Raw genomic sequence first — 13,356 nt, 5'->3', positions numbered from 1 at the left:
AAGGGATGCAGCGTTGCCTCTGTCTGGCTAGAAGGGATGCAGCGTTGCCTCTGTCTGGCTAGAAGGGATGCAGCGTTGCCTCTGTCTGGCTGGAAGGGATGCAGGGGTGCCCTGGCTACAATGAATGTGAGGGGTGCTGTTGCAGGGCTATCATGGGTTGCCCTTGTCTGGCTGGAAGGGATGCAGGGTGGACGCAGAGGTAGCCCTATCAGAACTCGGATCACCTACATACGCAGATCGCATGGCTTCCCCTTGACATTAAATTGTAACACACCTGCCTCAGACGCTTCCTAAAAAGCATGCTTGTGTTTGTCTCTGCTTCATGCCTCCACTTGCTTCACCTGTCTGCCAGGAATTTGCTGCATCTTAAGCTGAATGTGTTTACAGTGATTGCTGGCTCACACTAATCACATCCTAAATGTACAGAGCAGGCTGCTTCCTTGCTAATCCTCTGCAAAGCTTTGTACACAGCCAGCCCAGGAATACAGAGCGGCCCGCCATATGCATGGGATCACCCCACCTACACAGGAGGTAACCTCAGGGGATGGAAAGTTTCTGCAAAGTTTTCTCCACTCCTCCATGGATTAGTGCAGAATAGAGCATTGCGTCTCCACTTTTCAAAGTTTTATTTTATTAAAAGAATGTAAAATGCGCATGGCTGCATCGCAATTGTACACAGATTCAAAAACGCTTAAAGAATTTTTTTAATTTTCTATGAAATTGGATTCACCTGATTCCCCTAATCTGGGACCACGGTCCTGGTGTTTGTGAATCTTATATGAATATACTCTGCCATTGGTGGTGCTTCACTTTCCAGAATCTGCCCTGAATAATTTATTAGCAGCCATGCCTCTAATGTCTCTCTAATGTCTGCTTATAATTACTATAGGGGGACCGGGGCAGCGGAAGCAATGTCTCCAACCATCCCATTAGACACATGAATCTAAAATACAGTGACAATAAGAGAGAAAAACACAAATTTATTGATGGAACTCAATACAGCAATGCAAAAGCTCCCGCTACTTCACATGTATGAGGCTGGGATTATACTGATATAAAGAGAAACAAAAAGTGCATTTTATGCATTGGTGCTGTGCCATTTGTTCTGAATTTCTTCATAATAATGGATATGGTTTTAGAATGAGGGGTCCATATTAATTACTAATGTTTTTTGGAATAGGATGGGGTCCATCTTAATCGCCTTGGCTTTGGAACGGAGGGTGGGCCATCTTAAAGGGCATGGTTTTGGAACGGAACGGGACACGGATCATAATATTGGCCATGGTTTTGGAATGGGTCAGGGTCCATAATAATGGCCAAGTTTGGAATGGGACAGGGTCTAAAATGGTGGCTGAGGCTTTGGAACAGGAGGGAGTCCATCTTAATAGCCATGGGTTTCGAATTGGATGGGGTTCATCATAATGGCTATAGCTTTGGAATGGTCATGGTTTTGGAATAGGACAGGGCCCATATTAATGGCCATCCTAATGGCCATGGCATTGGAATGGGACAGGATTCTTATTGGTGGCCATGGCTTTTAGAATGGGGGGGTGGCGGCCCATAATAATGACCATGGTTTTGGAATGGGACGAGGTCTATAATATTAGCCATTGCTTTGGAACGGGGGTGGCCCAACTTAATTGCAATGGCTTTGGAATGGGACAGTATTCATATTGGTGGCCATGGCTTTGGAACGGGGGGTGGCCCATCTTAATGACTATGGCTTTGGAACGGGACAGGGATCATATGAATAGCCAAGTTTGGAATGAGACAGGGTCCATATTAATGACCATGGTTTTGGAATGGGACAGGGTTCATAATAATGGCAAAGTTTGGAACAGGACAGGTTCTATAATGATGGCTGGGGCCGTGGAACAGGAAAGAGTCCATCTTTATGGCCATGGATTTGGAACTGGATTGAGTCCATATTAATAGCTATGGATTTTGAATGGGACGGGATTCATCATAATGGCTATAGCTTTGGAATGGCCATGGTTTTGGAATAAGATGGGACCCAACTTAATGGCCATTGATTTGGAACGGGGGTGGCCCAACTTAATTGCCATTGATTTGGAATGGTGGTGGCCCAACCTAATGGCCATGGCTTTGTAATGGGACAGGATTCATATTTTTGGCTATGGCTTTGGAATGGGGGGGGAGGCCCATCTTAATGGCCATGGTTTTTGAATGAGATGAGGTCCATATTAATATCCATTGCTTTGGAACGGTGGTGGCCCAACTGTTTGGCCATGGCTTTGAAAAAGAATGTCCAATAAGCTCCTCTATCTGTTAGTCTGCTATCCAAAACCCTTTCCACCTTGATGTAAATCCCAGAAACCTTGCCGCCCCACGTCTGTTCCCCCCACTTATTACCAGACCCGTTCTCTGAGACTGAGACAAGTTGGTGATAATAAAGGAGCCATCTGGGTTGGTAGTTAAATTAGGCCTGGGCCTTGCTGCCATGTCGGATGAAGGAGAGAGTAAATGATTTGAAGCATCTGTGAATATGACAGCACGGCCTGCGAGAATATTCCGTCGGGCAGATCGTGCTGCCAAGCGTCCCTCGATTTTGTTTACATAGCAAACATTGCAACATGCCGAGCTCCTTCATCCCGCATTAATAAGAGATCACGCTGGCTGATTGGCGTGATACGGTCTGGTAGAATGGTCACTTTCTGCTGCCCTTTCCTCTCTATTTTGTTACATTGTTTCTTTTTTATTATTTCTTTTCTCACTTTTTATGTCTTTCTATTTTTCTGACTTTTATTCCTATTTTAAATCTAAAACGTAGCCCAGAGCCCTTGGGAGAGCTCATTTGATTGGCCGATACCGGCGATAATAGCGCGTATTTGTACTTGTTAGATGGATCAGTGCATATCTTTGGTATGCCAACTAGGTCAAGAGGAAAATTAAAGGCAGGTAATTTCGGGTGCTTATCGCAGGGCTCGGAGCAGACAGTGCTGAAGTGCTATAAAACACACCATTTGCTCTTATTGATTCCAGTCCATTAGCTGGCAGTGTGTGCGGGAACTTAGAAGTTCTCCCCTGATAAAACAAAAGCTCTTTCCTCACTTTCTACACTGAGATGAGAGGGCATCCATCAACCCCACCCCCGCCATGCCGCCCACTGCCCCCGCTGACCCCGGCTGCAGAAATATTGCCAAGGCTTTTTTTTTTTTTTTTTTGCTTTTAACCATCAATTTGGCTGAAATAGAAAAACTTGTAAATGCGTTTTTAATTAATCAAAACCCTTGTAATGATCATGGATTTTTTTTCATTTTAAATATGAACTCAAGAAGTAAATGTTTTTTGTATCTAAGGAGTACCCTAAAAATGCCTGGAATTCTTATTAAAAATATTGCACTTCCTGTGCCTAGGCACTCCTGTTCTGTACCCTAATAGCTGTATATCATGTGGCTTCCTGTGCCTAGGCACTCCTTTCCTCTACCCTCATAGCTGTATATCGGGTGACTTCCTGTGCCTGGGCACTCCTGTTCTGTACCCTCATAGCTGTATATCGGGTGACTTCCTCTTACAGCTGTATATCAGGTGATTTCCCGTGCCTAGGCACTCCTGTTCTGTACCCCCATAGCTGTAAATCTGCAGTGTGGAGTCATCTAAGCCATTGCTGTCTCTGTTCACCGGGTTTGCATTGAGATTTGATGTTTTCACCACTCGGCTGCTCACTGTTCTCCTTGCTGGAGGGGAATCTGTACCTGAATTCCTGTAGTGCAAGGATCTCCCTGCTTATGATTCTCCTTCCTGATATCTGAGCTTCCTTTTTCCTCTATCATTGCCCCACCAGTCATCAGATCCCTAGCCAGCAGCTTCCTCAAAATATGAGGAAGCATGGCCCTGCTTCTACCAACATGGCCTCTTCTGCACATATATTTGCCTAACATGCCTCGTCCTGCTCGGTGAGAGACCAGGCAACCCGATGACTATTCCTTGGGTCTCTGCTTCATACGAATCTCTGAGTCACAATTTCACCTCCCGTAGGTCTGAAACATTGACATACAGACATCTCCATGCCACCAGTTTGTATTGATTGCCACAAGTTAAAGGCATTGATTGGAAGCAGTTGGATATTTAGGTTTATATGTATTATTATATGTATTTGTGGAATATTTCAGGCTGGAAAATGATGTCCTAGTGACCTCATAGGTCCGGGGTGATGAGGATGATGAGGATCGTGAGCTGATCTTATGTTTGTACGTCACATATGAAGTTCTGAAATGTTTTGTGTACTGGATGGATCTTTGTAGGGATTGGTTTGGAGGGACTGGTGTGCTGTCGGCAAATATTTGTACTTATGGAAGTGGAGTCTACAACTGGCTGGCACAGCACCCAACCAGTGAGCCCCTTTTCCAGTTTGAAATGCCAAGAAGATATTGCAATGGAGCCCAACTGGGACAACATGTGCATGGGGCTTGCTTGGCGTTGCCCATTGTGTTGCCTAGTAGTTGATCATAAGAATTCCTCAGCCCTCAGGACCAACATTGCAACCCCAAATCAATGTAACACGGCACTACTAGTACTTTGACTTCCTCGTAAATTGGTTCTAGAATGCTTTAGGCTATAAGTCGATTTAGCAGGGACCTCTTCAGGGAGACTCTTGCTTCCATACCCAGAGCAAAGATCCCTGCAGAGAAGGTGCAGACTTTCTACCTCTATGGCCATGGCTGCTTTATAAAGATAACCTCCGCTCCCATATGCAGAACTGTAAATGTATTTGCAGAGTCTGGTATGCAATGTGTAATATGATGATCTTCTACAAATACTGGAAATAAATAGAAGCTGCTCTGCACTGCTTTGGGTTTTTTTCTGATCAGCACCCACTCACTCTGGGAGGGGTGGGTTCCCATGGCGGATTTTGTGTTGACGGCTTTTATTTTTTCAGACCGCATATAGTAAATACCATAACAGCTTGCATTGTAATAAGTAGAAGTAAGCACCCTTCTGTTGGTGGAAGGGAGGAAGGAGATTTCGGGTAACCATTTCCTTACCGGCTGCGCTATATTGATTAATGGTGGGTCAGGATATTGATCTCAGGTAGGAGACGGCAAGTATGGGATTGATCGGCCGGCTCCTGCCATGGGTGCACCTGGGATCTGGTGGCTGTACAGTTGCTAATCATTTCATATGGTGCCTACCAGACCACCCTGGCACAGGGCACCCAGGATCGGCAACAGCCAATCAGCATGGCTTGCAGCCCCGAAATGTCTCCAATATCCAATGTATTAATGTAATAACCTGGGGAGCTTGGAAAACCCCTCCACCCCACAAGCCAAACATATCAACCTATAGGTCAGCCATGTCTGCAAATGATAAATGTGTAACAGATATTGGATATCACCAACATGGGAAGAATAATTCCAGGGCTGTTATTTAGGGTAAATTCTGATGGGCTCTGCTGGCCTATGGAATAATAATAATAATATGGAAGTGATTGAGTTTTTTTGCCATTTCAGATCCAATCTGATTTCGGTATAGTTAACCCCAGTGGTGGGAATTTCCTTTTGCCTTGAACAGGGTTAAATGGTTTCCAATGTCTGCGGAGGGCCCAGAGAGGTGCGCACAAGGCAGCAGATGCTGATGATTTGGAATATAGCGTGCCAACTCTTCGGCAGTACTTTTCGTTTGAAGTGAATATAGATCTAGGGTACAACCTGTCAGGCTAGATTCAGAGCAGTCACTCTTATGTAACATGAAAGTACACAGACTTTGTCTTAGCCGCTTCTAGCGAGATACCAGCTATGGGCGGCCTGGCTACCATGTGTGCTTTAGAGATGGATCTTCTTACATGAAATGATGGAATGATTAAAGGGTCAGTGTGCATCAGAAAGAATTTTGAATATTGATTGGGTTCCAGCAGGTTCAGTCAATTTCTGTATCTCTCTGAGGATCCGGCGGTGCAGGTTCACCAAAAATGGCCATTGCAAGGAGTAAGGGAGTAACTCCATATCCATGGGCATAGTAGGGGGTAGGAGGGGTGCAACTTCATATCAATGGCCATAGAAGGAGGAAGAGAGAATGTAACTCCTTTTCAATAACCATACGGAGAGGGAGGAGGGGTGCAACTCCATATGGCAATGGTTGGAGAAAAATATGGTGCAAATCTATATCAATAGCCATGGGGGGGGTGCAACCGCATATCAATAGCTATCAATAGCTATAGGGTGTGCAACTCGATATCCGTCGCCCTAGTAGGTGGAAGAGGGAATGTAACTCCATTCCATTAACCATTGGGACAAGAAAAAGGGGTGCAACTCCAAATTGTCGCCCATAAGAAGAGGACGGGGGTGGAACTTCATAAAAAAGGGGTGCAACTCCATATTGCAATGGTGGGAGGAAAATATGGTGCTAATCTTTATTAATAGCCGTAGGTAGGGTGCAACCGCACCCCCCCTATATCGATAGCTATAGGAGGACAAAGGGTGTGCAACTCGATATCCATGGCCATAGGAGGACGGCGAAGGGGTTCAACTCCATATCAATGGCCATAGAAGGTAGAAGAGGGAATGTAACTCCATTTCAATAACCATTGGGACAGGAAGGAGGGGTACAACTCCATATCGTTGCCCATAGGAGGAGGACGGGGGTGGAACTCCATAAAAATTGCAATGGTGAGAGGAAAATATGAAGAAACTCCATATCAATAGCCATAGTAGGTGGAAGAGGGAAGGTAACTCCATTCTATTTAACCATTGGGACAGGAAGAAGGGGGTGGAACTCCATAATAATTGCAATGGTGGGAGGAAAATATGAAGCAACTCCATATCAATGGCCATAGAAGGAGGAAGAGGGAATGTAACTCCTTTTCAATACCTATAGGGGGAGGAAGGGGGGGTGCGACTCCATATTGCAATGGTGGGAGAAAAATATGGTGCAAATCTATATCAATGGCTGTAGGGAGAGAAAGGAGGGGTGCAACTCCATATCCATGGCCATAGGAGGACAAAGGGGTCCAACTCCCTATTGATAGTCATGGGAGGAGACAGCAGGGTGCAACTCCACATCCATGGCCATAGGAGGTGAAAGAGGAGATGCAACTCCATTTCAATAACTATTGGGAGAGGAATGAGGGGTGCAACTCCATATTATAACCTATAGAAGGAGGAGGGGGTGTACCTCTATAATAGTTGCAATGATGGGAGGAAAACATGGTGCAATTCCATATCAATGGCCATAGGAGGAGGAAAGGGGGTACAACTCCATATTAAAGACTATGGTGGAAAGAAGAAAGGGTGCGATTCCATATCAATGCCCATGGGAAGAGGGAGAAGGAAAGAGGGGTGCAACTCCATATCAATAGCCGTAGGAGGATAAAGTGGGTGCAATAGCCATGGTAGGATTGAGAGGGGGTGCAGTTCCTTATCACAGCCATGGTTTTAGAATGAGATGTCCAACAAGTTCATATCAGTCTGACCGTCAGCTGTCCACGAGCATTTGACCATTTAAGAGTGAAAAAAGAAGTGGTTGACCATTTTAAAATACAAACTGCACTACCACCAATTACTTTAAATCTGTGACTCGGAGTAAGCATGCAGCAAGTTTAGAGTGAAGTTCTAGGATCTAGGGGATACAGGCAACCATCATCTCTATCCCAAATTGAAGAATAAGGGGCAGACAAATGGCTGTAGAATTCAGGAGCCAGTCAGTCTAGCTTAGGAGCAGAAAACCTTGGCTTTTCATTTTCCATTTACATGCAATTAAGCGGCAGAATCTGTTTTCCGGTAACGTATGGTCACGGTGCACAGCCATTAATGAAGTCGTTTTTACAGTAATAAAATGTGCTTAACAATAAGATAAATGGAAACAACAAGCGTACATGACATTGTCTTGGATGATGCATTATTATTACTCATTGTGTACAGGAGACAAAGCAAGTCAATAGGTTTCAATAAAGAGGTTATAAAAATGAGCCAAGTTGTTTCCCACTATAGCTGCCTGCCTGATCATTGAGTACTTGAGTGGTTTTCAACAAAGATAAAGTGACCAGGACAAGGTGAGGGAGATAATGGAAGAAAAGGGAGGGAGAAAGGGGCGGAAGAGAGAGGAATAAAGAAATACACAGCTAGGACAGATCAATCTTCCTAGGAGCATTGGAGCCATCTATATAAAGAAGGCCAATCACTATAAACACATTGGATTCTACAGAAATATCAAATATGGCGGTGACCCATTACAATTTGGGGTATTTGTAATCAAAGTTTGAACAATCAATTGATTTATTATACATTTTTTTTTAAATGAGCGCGTGCTACAACAACCACCAGTCAATGGGAGCACACCCTGCCATTTAATACCCAGGCTCCCCAACAGCCAGTAACTGATGCTCCTAATGAATGAAGGTCATTAGGGAATCAATGTCAGTTTACACCAGCAGTGTTATTGATATCATGGAGATATCGATTGTTTACACTGGTCATGTACCCAGTGTATTGCCACTCCAGTTATTAGTTATTCTCAAACTTTTAAAGAGATGTAAACCCAACAATGATGACCAAAGAACCCAACCTAGCCATGATGACCAAAGAACCCAACCCAACAATGATGGCCCAACAAGCCAACAATGATGGTCCAAAAATGTAAATCAAACAATGATGGCCCAACAATGTAAATCCAACAAGTATGGCCTGAATACCCAACAATGATGGACCAACAATGTAAATCCAACAAGGATGGCCTGAAAACCCAATCCAACAATGATGACCGAACAAACCAACAATGATACCCAACAACTCAACCTAACAATGATGGTCCAAAAATGTAACTGCAACAATGATGGCTCCAAAACCCAACCCAACAATGGTGGCCCAACAATGTAAATACAGCAATGATGACCCAAAAATGTAAATCCAGCAATGATAACCCAACCCAACAATGATGGCCCGACAATGTAAATCCAGCAATAATGGCCAAACAACCCAACCCAACAATGTAAATCCAATAAAATGATGGCCCAACAACCCAACCCAACAATGATGGCCCAAGAATGTAAATCCAACAATGATGGCTCAACAACCCAACCACACAATGATGGCCTGACAATGTAAATCCAACAATAGTTGGCCAAACAACCCAACAATGTAAATCCAATAAAATGATGGCCCAACAATGATAATCCAACAATGTAAATCCAACAATGATAGCCCAACAATAATGGCTTAACAAACCAACCCAACAATGATGGCCCAACAATGTAAATCCAACAATGATGGCCCAACAACCAAAGCCAGCAATGATAGTCCAACAACCCAACAATGAACTTCTTCTATTTTCTTCTTTTTTTTTTTTTTGATAGGCGTAAATGTTATAAAGGAGAACGGAGGAGTAGGTGTTTTGTAGTCCTGTTTTTCTGTGACAATGCTGCTCCTGCACAGGTGAAGTACACGATTATCCTTGTCACCCTAGGATAGGCATTGTGTCAATGGAAGGATTACCAATCCTAAATGAAAAATAAAAGCCTTAAAACTAATGCAGCCACCGCATTGAATGATTGGTAAACTGCAATATATGCATTTTTGTTCTCAGGTTTTTTGGGGGGTTTACTTTTAGGCCGACTCAAATGGTGTTTTGCACAGTTATTGCACAATTTGTTTTTGCTTGATTCAGGAAATTGCACCATTTTCTGCTATTTAACCCCCGTACCTGTTTGTTTCTGTCCACAGGTGTGAAATAGGTCAAGATGAGTGGCCTTGGGGACAGTTCGACCGACCCTGCTAGCCAGGAGCGCAAGAGAAAAGCCTCGCCATGTGACACCATGCAGAAGTAAGTTATTCCACCAAATGACAGGGCAGCCCCCATTCCATGTCACAAGCCAAAAAAAGTTCTTTTTATGTAAATTTCACAGAGAAAATCTGGATGGGAAACTCGGGATAAAGGGAGATATTGTGGCCGAGATTTAGTGAAGCGGTAATGGTTAAAGTGTGGAGAAAGCCTGCATTCACCGTGACCTATACATTAAACATCCATGCCATGCTTGATTAGCTTGGAGTGTGTGAAAGGCTCTGGGTGTTGGGCAGCTGCTCTTCTCTCAGGGTATGAAAAACAAAACACAGCGACCATATGCTGGGTTTATGCTGCAGTCACTATCTGATGGCAATCTGCTCTCTGTGGAGCAGAATTTTCCAAGGCGAGAAATGTAGGACAATCCTAAAAATAAGGCGTCCTCTCTGTAATGTCCTGTTGGAGCCTATAGATGTTAGGAACTAGAGACAAGGACAGAAGATAAAGAATGTTAAAATGTAACTTTTTATGACCTATAGGCTCAATTAAACATCAGTTTGGAGTGCTTCTGGTAGCAAATGTGTTATTTGTTGAGCTTGTGAGAAGATCCATGTTGGCCAAGGTGGCCAACAAATGTTAACCAATTTTGGAGGTTTGTTTGGAACATGAGTTCAGACTTGTTGCTAAATATTGATCTATCATATTATGTATAAGAATAATTGAGTGTCTTTTGAGTCTTCCTCAGCCATTTAGCCCATCTCCATTTGTATCAAAACACTGGAAATTCCAAGTGAGGATTTCAAGCAAGCTTTGTAAAGTTGCCTTGGCCTTTCTTACTTTTCATCCAGGTCTGTAGCCAAGCCCATTAAACTATATATATATTTTAACATATGGGGCACTTGTGTAAGCACAAATCCAGCCAGAATCTTTTTAGATCCTTTGGGAGGAGCAGGTTAGTTACAGGTTGAACTTTTTGTTAGATGTTAGTGAGAGAATTCCCCTGACGTACTATCGGATGAATGATGGGAACTCTCCAACAAGGACACAAAAACAAATTTTTAATACAGTTAGGGAAGGTTAAACATCTAAAGATTGTTCCTGTCTAAGCCACACATGATTCCTTTATTCAGCTGTCATGGGGACACATGGACAGGAGGTGAGGAAAATGTTGAAGGGGCTCTGTAGAGTTAGGCTTTTAACCAGTGACGGGTTTCCAGCTTGATTGTGGTTCTTGATTTTAGACATTGTGCACAAAAAGGTCCGAGGCTGTGGATGTGAAACATTAGTGGTTGGAGGCTGTGCAAAAGGGGCAAGTGAAGCCTGGAATTACATGTAATGAGACAGTCAAAAACTGGACATACTTAAGAACATGGTCAGAGATTGTACATGTGCTCCATAAGTGGCTTGAGACCATAGGTGGTGCTACAGGAGTGGTTGAAGATTTTGAGTGATACCTCAGAAGTGGTTGGAGACTGCAAATGTCCTAAAGAAGTGGTTTTAGACTGTGGGAGGTTTTACAGAAGTAGATGAAGTCTGTAAGTGACTCTACAAAGGAGGTTAAAGACTGGAATCATGCCCAAGAAGATAGTTGGAGACTTTGGGAGATACCTAAGAACATGATCGGAAATTGTGGTTTGAGACTGTGGGTGGTTCTCCTGGAGTGATTGAAGACTGTGAATAGTTCTATAGGGGGAGATGGTCAGAGACTGGGGACATCCTGTAGAAGATGGTCAGAGTGTGGAGACATATTTAGGCACATAGTCAGAGATTGTGGATGTGCTCCAAAAGTGGTTTGAGACCGTAGGTGGTTTTACAGAAGTGGTTGAAGACTTCCGGCGGTACTACAGAAGTAGTTTGAGCCTGTGGATGTCCTATAGAAGTGGTTTTAGACTGTGGGAGATTCTACAGAAGTAGATAAAGACTGCGGCTCTACAGAGGTGGTTAAAGACTGGAATCGTGCCCAAGGAGAAGGTCAGTGACTGGGGGACATACCTAAGCACATGGTCAGAGATTGTGCATGTGCTCCATAGGTGGTTTGAGACACTGGGTGGTTCTACTAGAGTGTTTGAAGACTAATTGGTTCTATGGGGGGTTGAAGACTAGAATCATGGTCATGTAGATGGTCAGAAAACTTTGGGTAGTGCTACAGAAGTGGTTTGAGTAAGTGGAGACTGTGGGAAGTTCTACAGAGGAGATTAAAGACTGGAATAATGCCCAAGTAGATGGTCAGAGACTTGAGACATACTTAAGCACACAGAGATTGTGGATGTGCTCCATATGTGGTTTGAGATTGTGGGTGGTTTTATTGGAGTAGTTCAAGACTGTAGTTCTATAGGGGGTTTGAAGAATGGAATCATGCTCATGGAGATGGTCAGAGACTCGTTTTTAAAGATGGAGATGGCCAGATACTGTAAATGTTCTACAGGGTTGGTTTAAGGCTGGAATTGTGTTGAAGTAGACAGTCAGGGATTATGGACTTCTTTCAGAAGATGGCCAAAAAACGGTAAAGCGTTACTATTGTTGGCTAAAGTCTTCTACCATCCTTTCATAAATCTATGATCCTACTCCCAGTACTGAGCGCTTGGGTCCAGGGACTTCATATGACTTCAGGTTGGGCAGCAGGGCATTACGCCAATTTAAAAAGAGGAGGGAAGAATTACACACCACAGGCTGTTTAAGGTCCAGTGAAGAGTAATTTGATCTACACTCTGGTAGATAATTGTGGCTTGCTGCCGATCACAATAAAAGGTGATTTGTGAACATTATAATATTAAATGTCAAATAGCCTTGCAAAAGTGATTGTCCCATACAGCAGAATTACATCCATTTTGAACAAAACCGGGGCATTGTTTAAGAAAACAATGTGAACGCGCTCTTAACATTCTTTTTGCTCTCGTGGTGATTCAGGACTGCGCAATGGCCATTTGTTCTGCTCTGAACGAGAAAATTGCTCAAGTCGATTACAATATTTAAACAGCACTTATAGGCTGGGAGAAGTGGAGCAGAGGGCTTGGATCAATTTCAGGCAGACATCTAACGCTGGCATTATGGCGGGATGTAACCAAGAACAACAAATCATTTAACTTCTAATTTTGCATGGATTCTGCTGCATTGGGGTGTAATACAATTTGAAGCATGTTCTACAAATAGAAGCATGTTGGCAAAACTAAAGTTCTTCCTACCCTTACCTCAATGAGTTTTCTCTATTCAAAATATTCTGCTCCTTCTCTTTCCATTTTATTCCACTTCCCAGTCTCCTTTTCTTTCCATGAACACTCCCCTTTGCCAATCTCTTCCTTTATCCAAAATATTTCTATTCCTTGTCCTGTACCCACTTCAGAACCCCAATTCCCTACTTCCAACCCTCTACAGACACTCCACTTACACGTTTTTTGTCCTATTCCCAACTTTCACATTCCTGTCCTATTCCATACTTCTTCAGAGCACTAACTTTCTTTGCCATCCCCTTCTTGAAAGTGACTCCGTTCCCTGTCTTCCCCCCCTCCAAATCACTCTTCTTTCCATGACTCCTACACCTTGAGATCACTTCCTTTTCCCAGTTCCTTCCCTTCTCCTCTCCATAGCTCTCTACTTTCCCTTTCTTCCCCCTCCTCCAAATTACTC

The 13,356-nt window shown here is 43.5% G+C and overlaps 1 protein-coding gene across 8 annotated transcripts in view; it reads left to right on the top strand.

Moving 5' to 3' along the window:
* NCOA1 (nuclear receptor coactivator 1) overlaps positions 1–13,356 on the top strand; it is a 121,797-nt gene that overhangs the window by 15,111 nt on the left and 93,330 nt on the right. For all 8 annotated transcript variants that reach the window (XR_011920190.1, XM_072407218.1, XM_072407215.1 and 5 more), the window contains exon 2: positions 9,675–9,774. Coding sequence is in view for 7 of the 8 variants with exons in the window: in XM_072407218.1 (XP_072263319.1) it covers positions 9,692–9,774 (83 nt within the window). In the remaining variant the exon portion in view is untranslated. The remainder of the gene's footprint in view (positions 1–9,674; positions 9,775–13,356) is intronic.

The sequence above is a fragment of the Pyxicephalus adspersus genome, chromosome 4 (assembly GCF_032062135.1).
Source record: "Pyxicephalus adspersus chromosome 4, UCB_Pads_2.0, whole genome shotgun sequence".
Lineage (NCBI taxonomy): Eukaryota > Metazoa > Chordata > Amphibia > Anura > Pyxicephalidae > Pyxicephalus > Pyxicephalus adspersus.
Note: the sequence above shows the minus strand (reverse complement) of the source record. Positions and strands in the feature narration are given on the sequence as shown.